Genomic DNA, 18,151 nt, shown 5'->3' with positions numbered 1-18,151 from the left:
CTCTCTCTCTGTCTCTCTGTCTCTGTCTCTGTCTCTCTCTGTCTGGAGCAGTTTTGTTTTATGGGCATTCCACTTTGTTAGCATTAATGTGGGCATCATCATTCAGTGCATCTTTTTAAAAGGGATTAATAAATATTCACTGGAGGTGATTTAAATGAAGATCAGGCCGCTCTCGCCTTAACATGGGCATTCGAATGGAATCTCCCAGCTTGTGCTGGAGTCAGAGATGGTCTGTGTTTGTATGAAGATCAATTAGAGCACAAAGCTTATCTGTTTGAGAGGTCAGAATGAGCGATCATGTGTGTTTAATATATATATATATATATATATATATATATATATATATATATATATATATATATATATATATATATATATATATATATATATACACCAGAGGGATGTAATATGGACGAAGGGTAGAAGCTACTAAACCCTTGTCTCTTTAATTCTCCTAAGGTCAGCTTTTAAAAATTGTCCTTCATCCAAAGGGAAGTTGAGACGTCCTCCTGGTTCAGCCTGACCAAGAAATCCCTTCTGAAATTTTTGGAATTTTTGGTTATATTGCAGCGATATTTTTCTAGACATAACCTCTCGCCTTTTCAGAGAGAATGAATGCACACCTCATCTCCATGTAAACACTGCTCTCAGGGACAGCATCTGAACGCTAGGAACTAGTGTAGAACAATCCAGGGATGTTTTAGGTAACTTTATGTTCATAACTGTGTGTGTGTGTGTGTGTGTGTGTGTGTGTGTGTGTGTGTGTGTGTGTGTGTGTGTTTGTGTGTGTGTGTGTGTGAGAGTGTGTGTGAGTGAGTGTGTGAGTGTATATGTGTGTGAGTGTATATGTGTGTGAGTGTATATGTGTGTGAGTGTGTGTGTGTGTGTGTGTGTGTGTGTGTGTGTGGAGCTTGGAGTTTATGATGCCTTGTTGAATTTATAGTGAAGTGATTATGATGACCTTCTCATATTCCTCAGCCTTGTAGGTGCTGTTCTGCACATTATTATACTGGCTGCAAGGGTTGGAGCTTTAATGGGGTCTGCACAGCGCGCTAAAGCTAGAATGCAACCGTAGGTGAAGCCAGGAAATCGTAATAAAAGTTCTAGAAAATGCTTACATACTTGGCTATTATAACCACCTTAAATATTGAATATATAGTTATATAATAATAATATATATGAGAGAACACTGTTTTTATTCTTTTTTTCTTCAATCTAAAAAAATCCACTGATTCAAAATGCCCAAGTGTAAAAAAGTGACTACATTCTCTCCTTAAATACAGGAGAGTTACTGGGGCAAGAATTTGGGTAAACTGCAAATATATGTATATTTATATATTTATACGATCAATTTTGTTCAGTGACGCTTCTGATTTGCCTGAATTAAACCGAAGCACTTAGCACACATTCTGGGTCACATTCATTAAAACTGTGTGTCTTACAATGAAATCTCACAAAGTCACCAAGTCACCTTCTACTAATTCAATCCAGGCAAATGTAGGGAAGGATTTGCATGTCATGTAAAGAGAAACCAAAAAAAACTCATGTGTTTGTCATTTTTGGAGACTCTGTCTAAGTGTGTGTGTGTGTGTTGCATTTGGGTGTGTAATGTGTGTGATAAGTGTGTGTCAAAGAGAGACTCAGTCCAGGCCCATGTAGAGTAAATGTGCGGGAAGCTTAGTGCCTCCTTCCCCTTTTGGTTAAAAAGGGTGGTAACGGCCAGGCCACACCTCTCTATCTTAGGCCTTGTGCTGCTTGCTGGTCTTGAAGGAGACCTGCAGCACACGGTCACCAAGGCGGTAGCCATTAAGGCTGGCAATGGCCATAGCCGCCTCATCGTAGTTGGTCATGGTGACGAAGCCGAAGCCCTTGCATTTGTTGGTAGTGAAGTCGCGGATGACCTTGACATTGGTGACGGCACCGAACGGCCCAAACAGCTGCCACAGAACGCTCTCATCAGCCTCAGGAGAAAGGTTGTAGACGAAGATGCACCAGCCAGCGCCGGTGGGACCCGTCAGGTTTACACCCGCCAGCGTGGTCATGCTGTCGATGGTGATGGGAGAGAACCTGGGGAGGAGAGATGGACAACTACCATGGGTGTCATTCTGAAGTTCCATGCCACATGCAGTTCACTACTTTCAGACACATGCTCATTTGAGATTTGATATCTATGCCTTCAGGGCTTGACTGCAGATCCTCATCTCCACTACTAGCTAGAAAAAAAAAGAACACTGCTTTGCTCTCTAAAACATGTTAGCCCACATTATTAGAGTATTTTAGTCATATTCCCTGGTGGCCAAAAGCCTCTGTAGAAACAGGACACAAGAATTACAATGTTCAACAGAAATCTCACGATACTGAGCAAAACACAGAAACCTAGAGAGGGATGAAAGCAAACAAGAAACAAATCAACAAAACTGGAGCCAACAGAAGAGACGTAAACGGAATCTGGTATGTCCATGCTGGTGGAAAAAAATGGACATTAAAGCAACTGAAACTGAAAAGAAATTAAATGTTAGTTCAATAAAGAATAGATATACACAAATCAGTTCAATCGAGTAACCAACCAAAAGAATAAAACATACAACAAAGCCATTCCAGAATGTCCTGCTGTGCCAAAATGGAGATTTTTTTACTTGGCCCTTATTGTTTAGTAATTAGTCTTATGGTGGCTATGGAGTGCGATTTTGCATTGCAAATCACCTAATTCAAGCTTAATTCAGCAGGGGGCATTCCGGCCACTTTGTTTGAGGCTGTTGTAGGCATGGATGCTTTTGAAAAAGACACCTCTTTTGGAAATTACCTCTTGACTCCGTAGGTGGCGTTTAGTAAATTGTCGAGTCTGCAATGCAAGAGGGAGAGTGAAGTAGGTGGAGACATTAGTGGCAGGATCTGACAAACCAGAAAACAGGGTTTTCATTTAACATGCAGCCTGTGCAGCCACTAGAGGGAGCACTACATTGTCCTCAACCTGCCACCACACAGGACTTGCCCGGTGACGCAGTGCTTCCAGGGCCCCCAGGCGACGGACTGAACACACCGCGTGTTACATATAGGATAGTAAAATCCGAAGTCAGCTTTGTCGTTCATGTCGTGTCTTTTCCCCCTCTAATGGCATGGCAGCACTGCATTTTAAACAAAATGCCAGCAGAGAGGATCAAAGGGAGAGGTAATAGGTGGCAAGCAGTACCTGAACCTCTGAGTCTGGTGGTGCAGAGGCCCTGTGTAACGGCGGGCAGCGGTCTGGTAGAGCTGAGTGAGCAGTGCCTGGCCTGTCTTCTGGCTTGGGTTGTTGGCAAACTTGACAGTGATTGGCTCGGCAGCACCCAGGGGCTTCTGGCCATTCAGGCCCTTGATGGCCTCCTCAGCCTCGTTCCTCTTGTCAAAGCGTATGAAGCCCACTCCTCGTGATATGCCTGTGCCAGAGGTGGAGAGTAATATTAGCATCAGGTTCATAAGGAGACCCGAGTCCTTTTACTGTAATCACAAGTATACATCTCTATTTAATCATAGCCCCATAGGTCTTTTATTATAAACCCTGTTCACATGCACTGTTAGAGCTGCATTTCTTTACAGGGTTTTCAGTAATATATTAAAGCTACGGCTTTACCTGTCACCTGGTCCACCAGGATACGGGAGGTGATGATACGGCCATACTGGGAGAACAGCTGCTCCATGTCCTTCTGACTCATGGTCTTAGGTAGTCCGCTCACATAGAGGTTTGCGTCACGGATAGAGGCTGAACTGGGTCTGGCGTAGGACACCTAAAACACAACAGGTGTGTAAGCAGCATTACCCTCATTACACAACATATTTACATACGAGTTCTCTTCAGGGTTCAGAAGGGTTCCATCTGCCTGCTTCCTTTCCATCTCCTATATTCAGAACCAACGCTAATAAGCAAACACGCTCTAGTACCCTTATTAGGTACTCCAGCAGGATGCTCTCTAAATCTAGTCTCTCTGGAAATCTATTATTGTTTCGTTGTTCTTTCGGATTTTCCCTGTTTGGGGTCACAACATGGTCCACATATTTGATCTGGCACAGGTTTTACCGGATACCCTTACTGACGCAACCTTCCCATTTTATCCAGGCTTGAGACCAGCACAGATATGTAGCTCTTCTGTGGCTGTGTTAGCTTCCTGCTCGGGACTCGAACCCGGGCTGCGGCAGTGAGAGTGTTGGATGCTGCCACTGAACCATCTAGATTTTGGAAATCCATTCTTGTATTTACAAAAATATAAAGTCCACCTTTATTCCTTTAACTAATGTCTCGCCACCGAAGAAACTGACAAGCATTTCCCATCTTCCAACCAATTGTTAAGCAATCATAGTCACGTAAAGTTCACAATACCGGTAGTTTAGTTTCTGTATTTGAAATAATATTTTAGTCTGTTTTTTGTCCCAGGACAGAATTTGCTGCATTGACAACACCAAAAACACGCATATCTTTAAAATGAACGTGTCCATGAGTGCATGTGTCTGAACTGCTCCAGACACGTGTAGAACCTTCGTTAAGGATCACTGAAGCTGTTCTGGTGACTAGACTGAACTTTTACCTTTAATCTGTCATTAGTTTGTACTTCTGTATGAATTTGGGTCTGACTGTGAATGACTGTGATTGATGGTGGCACTGAGAGTGTGTGTTTTTGTGTGATAGAGAAATTGCCCCCTCCCTCTTCTCCCTCCCTTCTTTGTCTTCTCCCTCAAGGGGGTATTGCTCCTCTAGCAACCAACAAACCAAGTAAACAGCTTCCAATATGTCCAGCGTTCCTGAAAGCTCACATATTTCTCTCCATATACTCCATACATTGGATGATATATTGAAAATAGACCATAAATTGGATGATTCAGGATGCAGATTTTCCTGCCGCTTGCACTGGGGTTAAGATATCATTTATTTAGTTTCACACACATACATTTGGAGTATTTTGTGATCTTTAGACTATTGTCTTTTGTGTAGTTTTGGAGTCTTTTGGACATTCTGTTTTTCATAGGTTTTTAAATCGCTTTTTATTTCTCTTATTCCCTCAATTTCCTTATATTCTTTATCTTCCCACATGTGTACTGTAGAACACTAAGGCTAATTGCTAGCTGGGTCTGAATGGCGTAGGCTCCATGTCTGCATCATCTGCGCATGTATACATGTTGGGGGTGAGTATGACTAAGCAGCTGTATTGTTGGGGTCTGGGCTGTTATTGTTCAGCGAGTGGGTGAGTGGATGGTGGAGATTGGGCTGCCGGCTGGAAGGGCGGGGTGGGGTGTTTTATTAGAAGACTGGATTCTGCCCTATAATTAACCCTCTCCCTATCTCTCCCACACTACAGATGGTGCCTGCAGCCCATATGGCCTCTAATCCTGTCATTGGCATTCTGCTCGCAACGCTGCCTCCTCTAGCCTTTGCTCTTGCACCTCCTTTCCCTCCTCCCAAGTCCTCTCATCTCTTTAACAATGCCGACATGGAAAATATGACATTTGCTCAGCTTAAGGATTTGGATGCAGTATGGACATAAATGGTGGTGTCTGCTGTAGAGAAGTCCAGCAAGAGAAATCAGAAAATCATATGAAAAATAATTGTAATGTAAAATAATTGAATGAAAAAAATCTATGTTTCTATGTAATCTTTCTATCCACTCCCCCTACACACACACACACACACACACACACACACACACACACACACACACACACACACACACACACACACACACACAATTATACATTATATATTATAATTATACATCAGAACAAATGTTAAATGAGAAATATAAACAATGTAATTTTCATTTGTATGTTACATGAAATTAAATGGAGACATTTTAGTTTGATGTCCTTTACTTTGAGAGTTTTCTTTCTTTCTGTTTCTTTCTACTAAAATCTGCTAAAATCAGCTGGGGTTAAACCAGGATTAATCCTTCTTTCCTCTCCACCCCTCCTTCCCCGAGTCGAACCTCTTCCCCTATCCCCTGCTGAATTTGGAGACAAAGAAGACCCTAATTAGCCAAGATTGGAGGCAGATGGGGCTTCCTGCACTGATTCAGCACCCCCACCCCAAATGCCACGCACTGCACCTCCCTAATTACATTTCCATCACAATCACCTTTGCACACAGCCCCCTTGCTTTCTGACCTCTGCTTTTGCTTCTCCCTCTTTCTTTTCTTCTGCTCCCTTTGTGCCTGCTGTTGCCTTTTCTGCCCTCGGTCCCACCCTCTCTCCTCCCTTCCCTCTGTCCCGTCTGTCACTTCCTCACTTTCTCTTCTGTCTTCCTGAGGTTTCCCTGTCAGCAGGATGATGTAGGAGCGTGAGGTCAAGGTGTTCTTACCTTGATTGTTTTTGTTTGCAGTTTGAGACCGTTGAGCGTGTTGATGGCCTTGTCAGCATCATTAGGGTCGACATAGTTTACAAAGCCATAGCCCAAGCTCTGACCTGTAACACGACAGACTGCCGTGAGTTACAGCATTAGAAGTTGGACTTTGTGTCATAATAATCAGCAAGAATTATGTCATCAATCATATGAAAAAGTGCATGAAAACACTCTTAATATATGCTAGCACAATTAGGCGATCACAGTTTTTTTAACTCTGAAAAAGCTTTCTAAAGACATTTTGCTCTTAGAACTGTTAAGAATTGTTAGTTCTAGATCGAACTATATTTCCCTAAGAATGTGTAAATACTTTAAATAAAGTATTTTTCTAAAATAATTTAAAGCATTAAAAATATGTAAAGCTTGTATCACCTGTGATTTTGTCTCTGACCAGCTTGCAGGACTCGATCTCTCCAATGCTGCCAAACAGGCTCTTAAACTCCTCCTGGGTCATATTCTGAGGCAGATAGTTAACGATCAGGTTGGTCTTACTGTCGTCTGTGGCACCGTTGGTGCTAATGACCGGGCCGTTAGGCATGCTGGTTCCACTCGGACCGTTGGACACCTGAGTTTCCATGGTGCTGATTATCTGTGGAGAGAAACCAGAGAGATCTGACTCTGTATTCTGTGTGTGTGTGTGTGTGTGTGTGTGTGTGTGTGTGTGTGTGTGTGTGTGTGTGTGTGTGTGTGTGTGTGTGTGTGTGTGTGTGTGTGTGTGTGTGTGTGTGGTGTGTGTGTGTGTGTGTGTGTGTGTGTGTGTGTGTGTGTGTGTGTGTGTGTGTGTGTGTGTGTGAGTGTGTGTGTGTGTGTGTGTGACATTAAAGGTGGGATTGTCCTTTCTACTGTCTGTGTGTGACCACTGGAGAAACTTAGACTACTTTTTCACCTCATCTCAAACTTTTATGTTATAAGTTTCTCACAGTCTCTGTACCTGCTCCGTGATATATATGGACGTTAGAGATTTTTTACTCTGTCTACTGTTTCTCTAGACAGGATGTTTTTCTGATGAAGTGCAAGTTAAAGTGACATCTAGAGACTTTCAACCTGGTAACATGAAGAGAAATTTGGAGGCTTTGTGACGTTTAGGTTGGCAGCAGCAAACATATTAGGTACAGTGGAGTAAGCCATTATTCTGTGTGTGTGTGTGTGTTTGTGTGTGTGTGTGTGTGTGTGTGTGTGTGTGTGTGTGTGTGTGTGTGTGTGTGTGTGTGTGTGTGTGTGTGTGTGTGTGTGCACGCCTACTGTGGCTTGTCTGTTGCTCTGGACTACAGCATGTTGCCTAATTTAGCCTATGGGGAATTTTCAAAGAACAGATGTAGTCTATGGTCAGTGCTAATCCTTTTTATTTACTTATTTTTACTTTTGTCACTAGTGGGAAATAACTAATAAAATAAAATTATATGTATGTGTGTTTGTGTGTGTGTGTGTGTGTGTGTGTGTGTGTGTGTGTGTGTGTGTGTGTGTGTGTGTGTGTGTGTGTGTGTGTGTGTGTGTGTGTATCTTGAAGTTTATATTAATTACATGATTTTTTCCTGTACTGAAGCATTATTGTCTAGTGATCTATTTAAAGAATAGAATTGTCATGCGGTCAGTCAGTCTGTAGGTCGTTGTTATAAAGAAGCTTTCACAGATTAACCCCAGTGGTGAAACTAACTGGGAGACTGGCACCTAATTAATGATGAACCTTTAATCTTTATTCTGTATGACCATCTGACATCATCAGCTAGAATCATCACCAGATTCACTTTAGTTTTCACTACACATTAAACCCCTTAATGCAGCATGTCTTCTGTGGATCAGAACTATCGAATGATTAAACTCTCAGAAACACTGACTGCACTCCTTCAGCCTGCATGCTGTCTTGTTCCCCTTGTTGTTCCCTTTCCATTTTCCTTTAATTCATCTCTAACACTCTTCCCCATGGAATCATTTCTTCTCGACTTGAGCCTTACCTCTACTCAGGTTGCCCAGGTAACAGCTGCTTGACAACAGTTGCTATCGACTGGCTTTATGACTTTCAGCGGTGTGTTTATGTGTGTATGAATTTACTTTGTTTTTATATATGTTTGTCATAAAAGAAGGAGGTGAATGAGCATTGATCTTGTACATTTAATATCACTGTTAATTACAGATCAATTAAATAAGCCTTCCTTCTGTGAAAAAATGCAGATCTCAGGCAAATTAACCCTGACAAGGAGAACACATCAGCGAGGCAGATATGAGTGGGTTATTAAAGACGAAAACAAAACTCTGCAAACGTGGAATTCGGCATAACTGCTGGCTCGACATGACAAAGTATGGTCCTGACCTCTAAATATCACCTTTTCTTGTCTAAGTCTTAAAATAGTTTATGCTTGTAGACAATAACAGAACTCCTACAAGCACAAAGCTACAGGACTGTAAGGAGTATGGACTAGACTGAAGTAACCCTTCCCATGGCAAGCGCCAATCTCTGGCAAGAAACCGAAAAATGCTGCGTAATGTGCAGGAAGCTCATGCTGCCCTTAGGCACATGCTAGTGCCAAAACAAACCAGAGGAGGAAGAAGAAGATCTTTTTATCCACAAATGCCTGATTCACATAGACAAGCCTACCGCAGGTTCACCCATGCTGAAGTTTTAGTACCAAGCGCTGACATTGCATTCTAAAGCAACCTGAATTCCTCCAGTCTTACCCGCAGCTACACGGGAAGCACTGACCCTGCTCTAACCAAACATGTTACACATTGCAACAAGAACCAGCTTCACATCTCATCCACCTGCCTTTTTTAAGTCTAGGAAACACACATTGACTTTCATACCAACACCAAACACCTGTCTGCCATCTTACCACCTTTCCTACTACTCATCAAATAAACACAACCAAAATATCACTGTAGAACTTTAATATTATGTTAGACCTAATTAATATTATCATGATTACTTATTGAGGACACATTCAGTAGGCCAATAGAGCACATGGCTATTGTCTAATATTTAGATATGACTGGAACTCATGTGGTGCTGCTTTCTATTGCATTTTATTTGCAACAAATGTAAGAGATGTAAAAATAAATTTGCTGATGTCACTGAGCTTTTACTGAAAACTGTCACATGAAATTACAGGTGAAAAATGTCCACCTACGACTGAAGCACTCTGATGTCACTTCCGTGTCTTCTTTTTGCCTACAGGAAGCCATTTCCTGAAGAAAAAAAGGTATTCTCTGCCTCCTCACTACACTGCTGTGATTGACAGGTTTGCTGACCAAACAGATTTAGATTTTATAGCTGTATTTAGTAATTAATTAGATCTTTATGGGCTGAAAATCTAGTTTAATAAAGAACAGCACTGCCTCAGTACTTTACTGAAAGAAAAGTATAGAGATAAATAAAAGTTTTTCTTATTTTTTAAAATCTCACTTTCAAAGATCGAACGAAGAAGTGAAAGCTCAGAGTGCTATAACAGGCCATCTCAGTAACTCCGATTACAGGATTATTCTAAACAAAAGGTATTAGTCACATTCTCACTGCAGCTTAGAGGATCACAGTGGCAGCTGGAAAGCTACAGGACACCAAGTGAAAGTGAAACGCTTCATCATTATCAGATACCACACACTTCTGTCTGTTTTTAAACCTTGCCTGAGTGAAGAAACAAATGCATGTGTATTCTGGTTCGTTTTTTTTTTTTTTTTACACAGCACCACATTACGTTATAGGAATCTACATTTACACACACACAAAAAAACTGTAGACTCTAAGCTTCTCTGCCTGCCTGTTTGCAGACGAGTGGAAACCTAATGCAATTTTCTGCAACATGACAACACAAAACAGACATGTTGGGAAAAAGGAGAGGTGGCGGTGAGGAAACAGTGCAGTGGGTCTGATCCTGTCTCTATCCAGAGTGCTGAAACCGTCAGCTCTGAGGCTGTGAGCGCTCAAGCTTTACAGCGCTCACCAGCTTTAATAGCTAATAATAATAATAATAATAATAATAATAATAATAATAATAATAATGACGACGATAATAATAATAATAATAATAATAATAATAATAATAATAATAATAATAATAATAATAATAATAATTAACAAATAAATAAAGGTTGACATTCGCTGTTTAATTTGTTCCCTCTATCGTTTAAATCGTTATCCCCTCTCAGCTTTGATTGAACGAGGTTCTGTGCTCTTTAGGCATTCATAAAAAACGAGCCCCTTTTGCGCTGAATAAACGTATTGACACGCGCGAACAAAAGAGCCACCCGTTCCTCCTCGCGCGCGCAGGCCGCGGCAGCAGCGCTATGAATATTAATGTAAACACTAACGCTTTGTGCTGCGGCCTCTCCGGGAACAATGAGCACCACAACTTCAGCATTTTTCAAAAAAAAAAAAAAAAATACAAACAAATAAACAAATAAATGAAGGAAATAAATAAATAAATCCAGAACAACAGCTTGAACCATAGTCATATAAATATTATGACGACGATGACTATCTTAAGCATCTCAAAAAGGCTGATAGAAATGATGTGTTAGTGTTAACTGTTCTGTCTTATTCTTCATTTTCACCCTTGGACCGAACAATACAAGCTCTCACTCCATCCTGTCAGTGTGTTGTGCTGTGTTTCACTTACTATGTCCTTGTCCTTGAATTGTGTAAGAGAAGGTTATCTGACTCGACGCTTTTTATTTGCTTGGCACTGCGGTACAGACAGAATACTGAGGACTGTAGAGCTCTGATTTCGCCACAATCACTTTTATTATCAATCCTCCACAGGCTAAAACACTAAATGAAGGATTTCGATGCCTAAAAAAATGGAAACCAGGTGTAAAGAGCTAATATATTTCCACAAACACCCGAGCGTTCTTTGTGTGATGTTACATCTCCATGTCACCATACTGACCCTTATCAGCAGTTTAGGGTAAAGCTACTAACCTGTACTGTCACTGAGGTGGCCGAGGCCCACCCTCTTAACACAGATATGTCCTTAAGCACAGACACCAATCCGTGAGTAATTATCTATCCCTCAGGCATAAACGAGAAAACCAGAGAAATGTTTGAAATGTTTAATGTAAGGCTGAACTGAAAGGATGAATATTGTGTCACAATAGCAGTTTAATATAATCTTAGCCACAAAAAAAAAAAAAACCCTCACAGCCCCATTGCCATTATTTCTGCGTTAAATACAGTAAAGTTTTGGCACTGCAATGGGTGAAGCTGGGATACTGAATAAGATCACACTGTGCATGCTTCATGAAATGTATGAAATCAGATCATGTCAGGACTGAGATTTGCGCGGTGCTGCCAGCGCGTGCCGTCGTCTTCGAGGGAAGAAGCCACGCCCAAAATGCTCGCACCCAGGGCCTGTCCGTCCTGCACACATTTCTCATTCAGATCAGCCATAATGGCAACAAAACCCTCAACGCTTTACAATTCTGCAGCCGTATTTTCTCGTCTGGTGCCTCTGGATATTGCTCTCGCATATCAACGTAAAAGCCTTTAAGGTATTTTTAACGAAGCGACGGATGCGTAAAACATTCTCCTGTCCTCTGAGTGACTCGACCCGTCTCTCTCTCTCTCTCTCTCTCTCTCTCTCTCTCTCTCTCTCTCTCTCTCTCTCTCTCTCTCTTATTTCGGTTTTGTCTCAGAAATGTCTTGCTCAGACAAATGTAGTGTAGCGGCGGCCTCGCAGCCTCCCAACGCCCTTCTGCCTTTTTAGCACATCTCTCTCTGCTCCTGCGGAATGGCCACTGAGCCGTGTCTTCTACGTTATCACATGTCATTAGCGGGGATAAAGGCTTAGACATGAAGGAATTTGAAGTAATAATGAAGTAGCGACAATCTTTAGGGTAAAAAACAAATAGAAGGATGTAATGCTCTTTAGAAAACGTCGAGAGAGCGAGCTGGAGTGTTGCGCATCCATGGATCACGTTTCTAAAACCCACCACTGCTCGTTAATCTTGTTTACACAATCCGCTTTAAGGGAATGTCACTGAGCAAATGCCATGATGTCCTCAAGATTGTATTCATAACCAACGCTGTCTACAAATAAAATGTATCCAAGTGTGATACCAATTTAAAACAATAGTGCTCCAATATTCTCCATTTAGAAGTCTTGCAACGGCTTGATTTGTGCTCTGAGGTGCTAAAATAAATTTTTAGTATTGTTAAAATGGCTGGCCTAAAAGATAGACAAAATAATAAATATATATATACGTACAGTAACCATTCTTGTACAAAGATGATAGCGATCTAGCTCCTTCGATGTGCAGGTCTTCTTCGAGCTTGCTGGAGGGTTAACTCTGGTCTTTATCAATGTTTGTCTTGAATAATCGTGTCGATTTCCAAAATGAAAAGAAAAAAAAAGAAAAAGGAAAAAAGAATCTTGTCTTCAGGGATTCTCAGCCCGTGTGATTGTAGGTGTCCTCAAGCAGAGTGAAAATGAGGAGAAAGGGATTTTCTTCAGGATGATGATGAGGATGAGAGAGAGATTTCTCCCTGTGCGGCGTGGGCGATGGTTCGGAAATAAAAAAAAAAAAAAAAAAAGGAGAAGCAGTGATCCCCAGTAGGGTGTGTCCAGAGGAGGGTGTTCTGGTTCTGTTGTCGTGTGTGTGCTAGTGTGTATGTGTATTTCCCAGCTCTCCACAGTCTCCTTCTGTGCCTCTGCTGCAATGTTCTTCTTTTATGTGTCCTTCTGCCAGTCAGAGGCGACTGCTGATTGGCTAATTGGGTAGGGAGGCACTACACGGCAGCCATTGCAATGCGTCGCTCTCCTATTATCCTCTTCAGGAGAGATCACCAGGAGCCCCCCTCCACCTCCCACCCCTTCATCTCTTCACTCCTTCTCTCTGCCCTCCCTTTTCTTCCTGTTCCCCCTCCTACTCCACACACATGCAGAGATGGGTGAATAGAGCTCCACCTGCACCATCAGAACAGATGGGTGCAGAAAAGGCAGGAGCCATGTCTTTTTCTCTCTTTCCTCTTCCTCCTTCTCTTCTTCCATTTTATTTTTCTCTTGCCTCACCACCTACACCGTCAAAGTCATCACACCTTCGAATATATAAACCACATGTCGTGTCCTTGGGGTTGTCTTTTTTTGAGAGCACATTTTTACTCATAAATGACTGAATAGTTTCTAGCCACATGACGTCATAGCCACATGCTAAGAGGAAAGCATTACTTAATGAGCAAATAGCATGAAGGTGTTTATTGGTGTGAAATATAGTTTGAGTTTGTGTGTCGTGGATTGGGAGAGAAATCGCCGTACAATCTTCTGTTTTTATGAGTTTAGATAAAAACCATAACACAACCTCCTGCTAGGAAACAGTTGAGTAATTGATGACTTCATAAACAAAATATATCAGTCACTATATATGTATATGTATAATATCTGGAAATTGAGTTAGGATGACTCAATGTGATCAGAAAAAAAACAGTTCATTGCACGTGACTCATCGCTTAGGTGTAGAGTTTCCTCCTGAAGATCCCAGCGTGTTTGTTTATTTGTCTCTCTCACTGACACCTTTATAAATCAGTACGTCCCACAGTGTCGGCTGTTTAAAATGACAGATTATTTTTCAGTGTAACTTTGAGTTACGGTGAATCTGATGATGTCGATCCAACCAGCTTTCTTTAGAACAGTGGTAAAAAATCTAGCGGTAGAACTATAAGAAATTCACACTTCTCCCCAAGTCATGATTTTTTAAATTTAATTTCACATATTAAATGAAGGTAAAGGTAATGATATGCTTCATGAAGATTTCAGACAAAAGGAGATTTTGCCGAGTCCATGAGGACTCTGAGGAAAACAACCTGTTAACCAACACACAATAACATTGTACATTGGAGTTGGTGTTGAATCTATAATGAACTCAGATGATGAGCTAATTTATGAGTTTCTCAGGAGCTCCTGGTTACACAACTCCAACTGACTGTATATGACTGTAGAAAGGAAATTATTTATAACACTCAGTGTTAACACTCAGTGTTTATAATCATTTATAATAACACTCAGTGTTAACACTCTCAGTGTTTATAATCATTTATAATAACACTCTGTGTTTATAATCATTTATAATCACACTCAGTGTTAACACTCTCAGTGTTTATAATCATTTATAATAACACTCTGTGTTTATAATCATTTATAATCACACTCAGTGTTAACACTCACAGTGTTTATAATCATTTATAATAACACTCTGTGTTTATAATCATTTATAATCACACTCAGTGTTAACACTCACAGTGTTTATAATCATTTATAATAACACTCTGTGTTTATAATCATTTATAATCACACTCAGTGTTAACACTCACAGTGTTTATAATCATTTATAATAACACTCAGTGTTAACACTCACAGTGTTTATAATCATTTATAATAACACTCTGTGTTTATAATCATTTATAATCACACTCAGTGTTAACACTCACAGTGTTTATAATCATTTATAATAACACTCACAGTGTTTATAATCATTTATAATAACACTCAGTGTTAACACTCACAGTGTTTATAATCATTTATAATAACACTCACAGTGTTTATAATCATTTATAATAACACTCAGTGTTAACACTCACAGTGTTTATAATCATTTATAATAACACTCACAGTGTTTATAATCATTTATAATAACACTCAGTGTTAACACTCACAGTGTTTATAATCATTTATAATAACACTCACAGTGTTTATAATCATTTATAATAACACTCAGTGTTAACACTCACAGTGTTTATAATAATTAATAATCACACTCACAGTGTTTATAATCATTTATAATAACACTCAGTGTTAACACTCTTTGTGTTTATAATCATTTATAATAACACTCTCTGTGTTTATAATCATTTATAATAACACTCTCAGTGTTTATAATCATTTATAATAACACTCTCAGTGTTTATAATCATTTATAATAACACTCTCTGTGTTTATAATCATTTATAATAACACTCTCTGTGTTTATAATCATTTATAATAACACTCAGTGTTAACACTCACAGTGTTTATAATAATTTATAATCACACTCAGAGTGTTTATAATCATTTATAATAACACTCTCTGTGTTTATAATCATTTATAATAACACTCTCAGTGTTTATAATCATTTATAATAACACTCTCAGTGTTTATAATCATTTATAATAACACTCTTTGTGTTTATAATCATTTATAATAACACTCTCTGTGTTTATAATCATTTATAATAACACTCAGTGTTAACACTCACAGTGTTTATAATCATTTATAATCACACTCACAGTGTTTATAATCATTTATAATAACACTCAGTGTTTATAATCATTTATAATAACACTCAGTGTTTACACTCTCTGTGTTTATAATCATTTATAATAACACTCTCAGTGTTTATAATCATTTATAATAACACTCTCAGTGTTTATAATCATTTATAATAACACTCAGTGTTAACACTCACAGTGTTTATAATCATTTATAATAACACTCTCTGTGTTTATAATCATTTTTAATAACACTCTCTGTGTTTATAATCATTTTTAATAACACTCTCTGTGTTTATAATCATTTTTAATAACACTCTCTCTGTTTATAATCATTTATAATAACACTCACAGTGTTTATAATCATTTATAATAACACTCAGTGTAAACACTCTCAGTGTTTATAATAATTTATAATAACATTCTGGTGTTTATAATAATTTATAATACCATTCTGGTGTTTATAATAATTTATAATAACACTCTCAGTGTTTATAATCATTTATAATAACACTCAGTGTTAACACTCTCAGTGTTTATAATCATTTATAATAACACTCTGTGGTGTTTATAATAATTTATAATAACACTCTGTGGTGTTTATAATAATTTATAATAACATTCTGGTGTTTATAATAATTTATAATAACATTCTGGTATTTATAATAATTTATAATAACACTCTCTGTGTTTATAATTATTTATAATAACATTCTCAGTGTTTATAATAATTTATAATCACACTTTCAGTGTTTATAATAAGTTCTCTGGTGTCACCCAAATGAGGATGAGGTTCTCTTTTGAGTTTAGTTCTCAAGGTTCCTTACATGGAAGAGGAATTGAATTTATACTATTAGTAGCTGTAGCTTTAAAATATTTTTCAAACTGAAGCACTTATAGTTAAATTACAAAAATCTTTATATTTTCATTCACTTATAATAAATGAAATAAAGTATAAATAAATATAAATAAAATCAATCCTATTGAAAAAGGAAATCAAGTCACTTTATATGCAAACATCTTCAATTCCTTTTCTAAATCCGACTCCAAACCTTTCCATTTGTTTCAGTGTCTGATGTCTGACGTGTCCTCCAACACCCTGCTGGTTCCAACCCCATAATGATCCTGGGGATGGGATCAGCACCATTTCCATTATATACACATTTATCAGGACTAAGAGCCATGTGGAGCTGAGGGACATCAGTGGCACTCCAGCTAGAAGACCTCTAAAGCTTTGAATTGTGCATCACAACCTCTTAAACTCATTAAAGCACAAACTACTGGTAATAAACTCAGCAGTAAAAATAAATTTTCAGCTTGTTAAGTCCCTTTAATTTCATTCATTTATTCATTCATTCATTCATCTTCTACCGCTTATCTGAACTTCTCGGGTCACGGGGAGCCTGTGCCTATCTCAGGTGTCATCGGGCATCGAGGCAGGATACACCATGGACGGAGTGCCAACCCATCACAGGGCACACACACACTCTCATTCACTCACACACACACACACACACTACGGACAATTTTCCAGAGATGCCAATCAACCTACCATGCATGTCTTTGGACCGGGGGAGGAAACCGGAGTACCCGGAGGAAACCCCCGAGGCACGGGGAGAACATGCAAACTCCACACACACAAGGCGCAGGCGGGAATCGAACCCCCAACCCTGGAGGTGTGAGATGAACATGCTAACCACTAAGCCACTGTGCCCCCCTCCCTTTAATTTATGTTTAAAGTTTCATTGATGGTTTTTGATCAGAGGATTGGAGTTCGAGCCCCAGCACTGCCAAGCTGCCACTGTTGGGCTCTTGAACAAGGCCCTTAACCCTCTCTGCTCCACTGGTGCTGTATCATGGCTAACACTGCGCATAAGTTGGGATACGTGCAGAATTTCACCGTGCTGTAATGTCTATGTGGCAAAACAAAGGCTTCTTCTATTTGAAATGAAATGAAATACATAGACCACAAACATGTCACACTGACTGACCTTCAGTCACTCTTAAAGGTTTATTTTGATTCATCTGGCAGATGACGGTTTTGCTCAAGGACCCACTTTACCACTTGATTCAGACTCACAGCCCAAAGCTGCTGAATCACTGTGTCACCAAAGTTACCCACCACTGCGAATGTAGTTATATAATGTCAGTCATATTTAATAACATTAGCTGATGTTAGCTATCTACTGCACTGAAGACCTTCTTATATCCCAGAATGCTTATACACTATACACCAGCTCACAGCAATCACACCACGGGGGCATAAAGTATCCCAGAATGCCAAAGTGTTAGACATAGAATCTAAAGAGAAACCACTTGGAGACTGTATGATCTTCCATTGTGTTGGTCAGCTTAGTGTTCAGGTCTTCATCAGTGAACATTTGAAGACTTCAGCAGGAAGGAATTAGTGTTAAGTCTGTAATGAACTCAGTAATGACTCTGACTCTGTTAGTTCCTCAGGAGCTCTTGGTTACACAATTCCACTAAACTATAAACTGTTGTAGAAAGGACATTATTTACATGGACATTATTTACATTGATATTATTTACATTGACATTA

General features: G+C 39.4%; 1 protein-coding gene across 4 annotated transcripts; it reads right to left on the bottom strand.

The window, feature by feature from the left end:
• Nucleotides 1-397: 397 nt before the first annotated feature.
• Nucleotides 398-13,083, bottom strand: elavl3 (ELAV like neuron-specific RNA binding protein 3). 4 transcript variants are annotated; one of them, XM_027166440.2, is made up of 7 exons: nt 12,559-13,083; nt 6,737-6,953; nt 6,323-6,426; nt 3,611-3,764; nt 3,191-3,416; nt 2,804-2,842; nt 398-2,088 (listed from the first exon to the last, which is right to left on the bottom strand). In XM_027166440.2, exons 1-7 carry the CDS (start codon nt 12,565-12,567, stop codon nt 1,740-1,742), a joined length of 1,098 nt encoding a protein of 365 aa, XP_027022241.1. In that variant the 5' UTR covers nt 12,568-13,083; the 3' UTR covers nt 398-1,739. The 4 variants fall into 4 exon arrangements, with proteins under 4 accessions (XP_027022241.1, XP_027022242.1, XP_027022243.1 ...); XM_027166441.2 differs by having other exon boundaries at nt 398-2,067; XM_027166442.2 differs by lacking the exon at nt 2,804-2,842 and having other exon boundaries at nt 12,559-13,081.
• Between the last annotated feature and the right edge of the window lie 5,068 nt (nt 13,084-18,151).

Source organism: Tachysurus fulvidraco, chromosome 24, assembly GCF_022655615.1.
Source record: "Tachysurus fulvidraco isolate hzauxx_2018 chromosome 24, HZAU_PFXX_2.0, whole genome shotgun sequence".
Classification (NCBI taxonomy): domain Eukaryota; kingdom Metazoa; phylum Chordata; class Actinopteri; order Siluriformes; family Bagridae; genus Tachysurus; species Tachysurus fulvidraco.
This window is presented reverse-complemented; position numbering and strand designations above follow the sequence as displayed.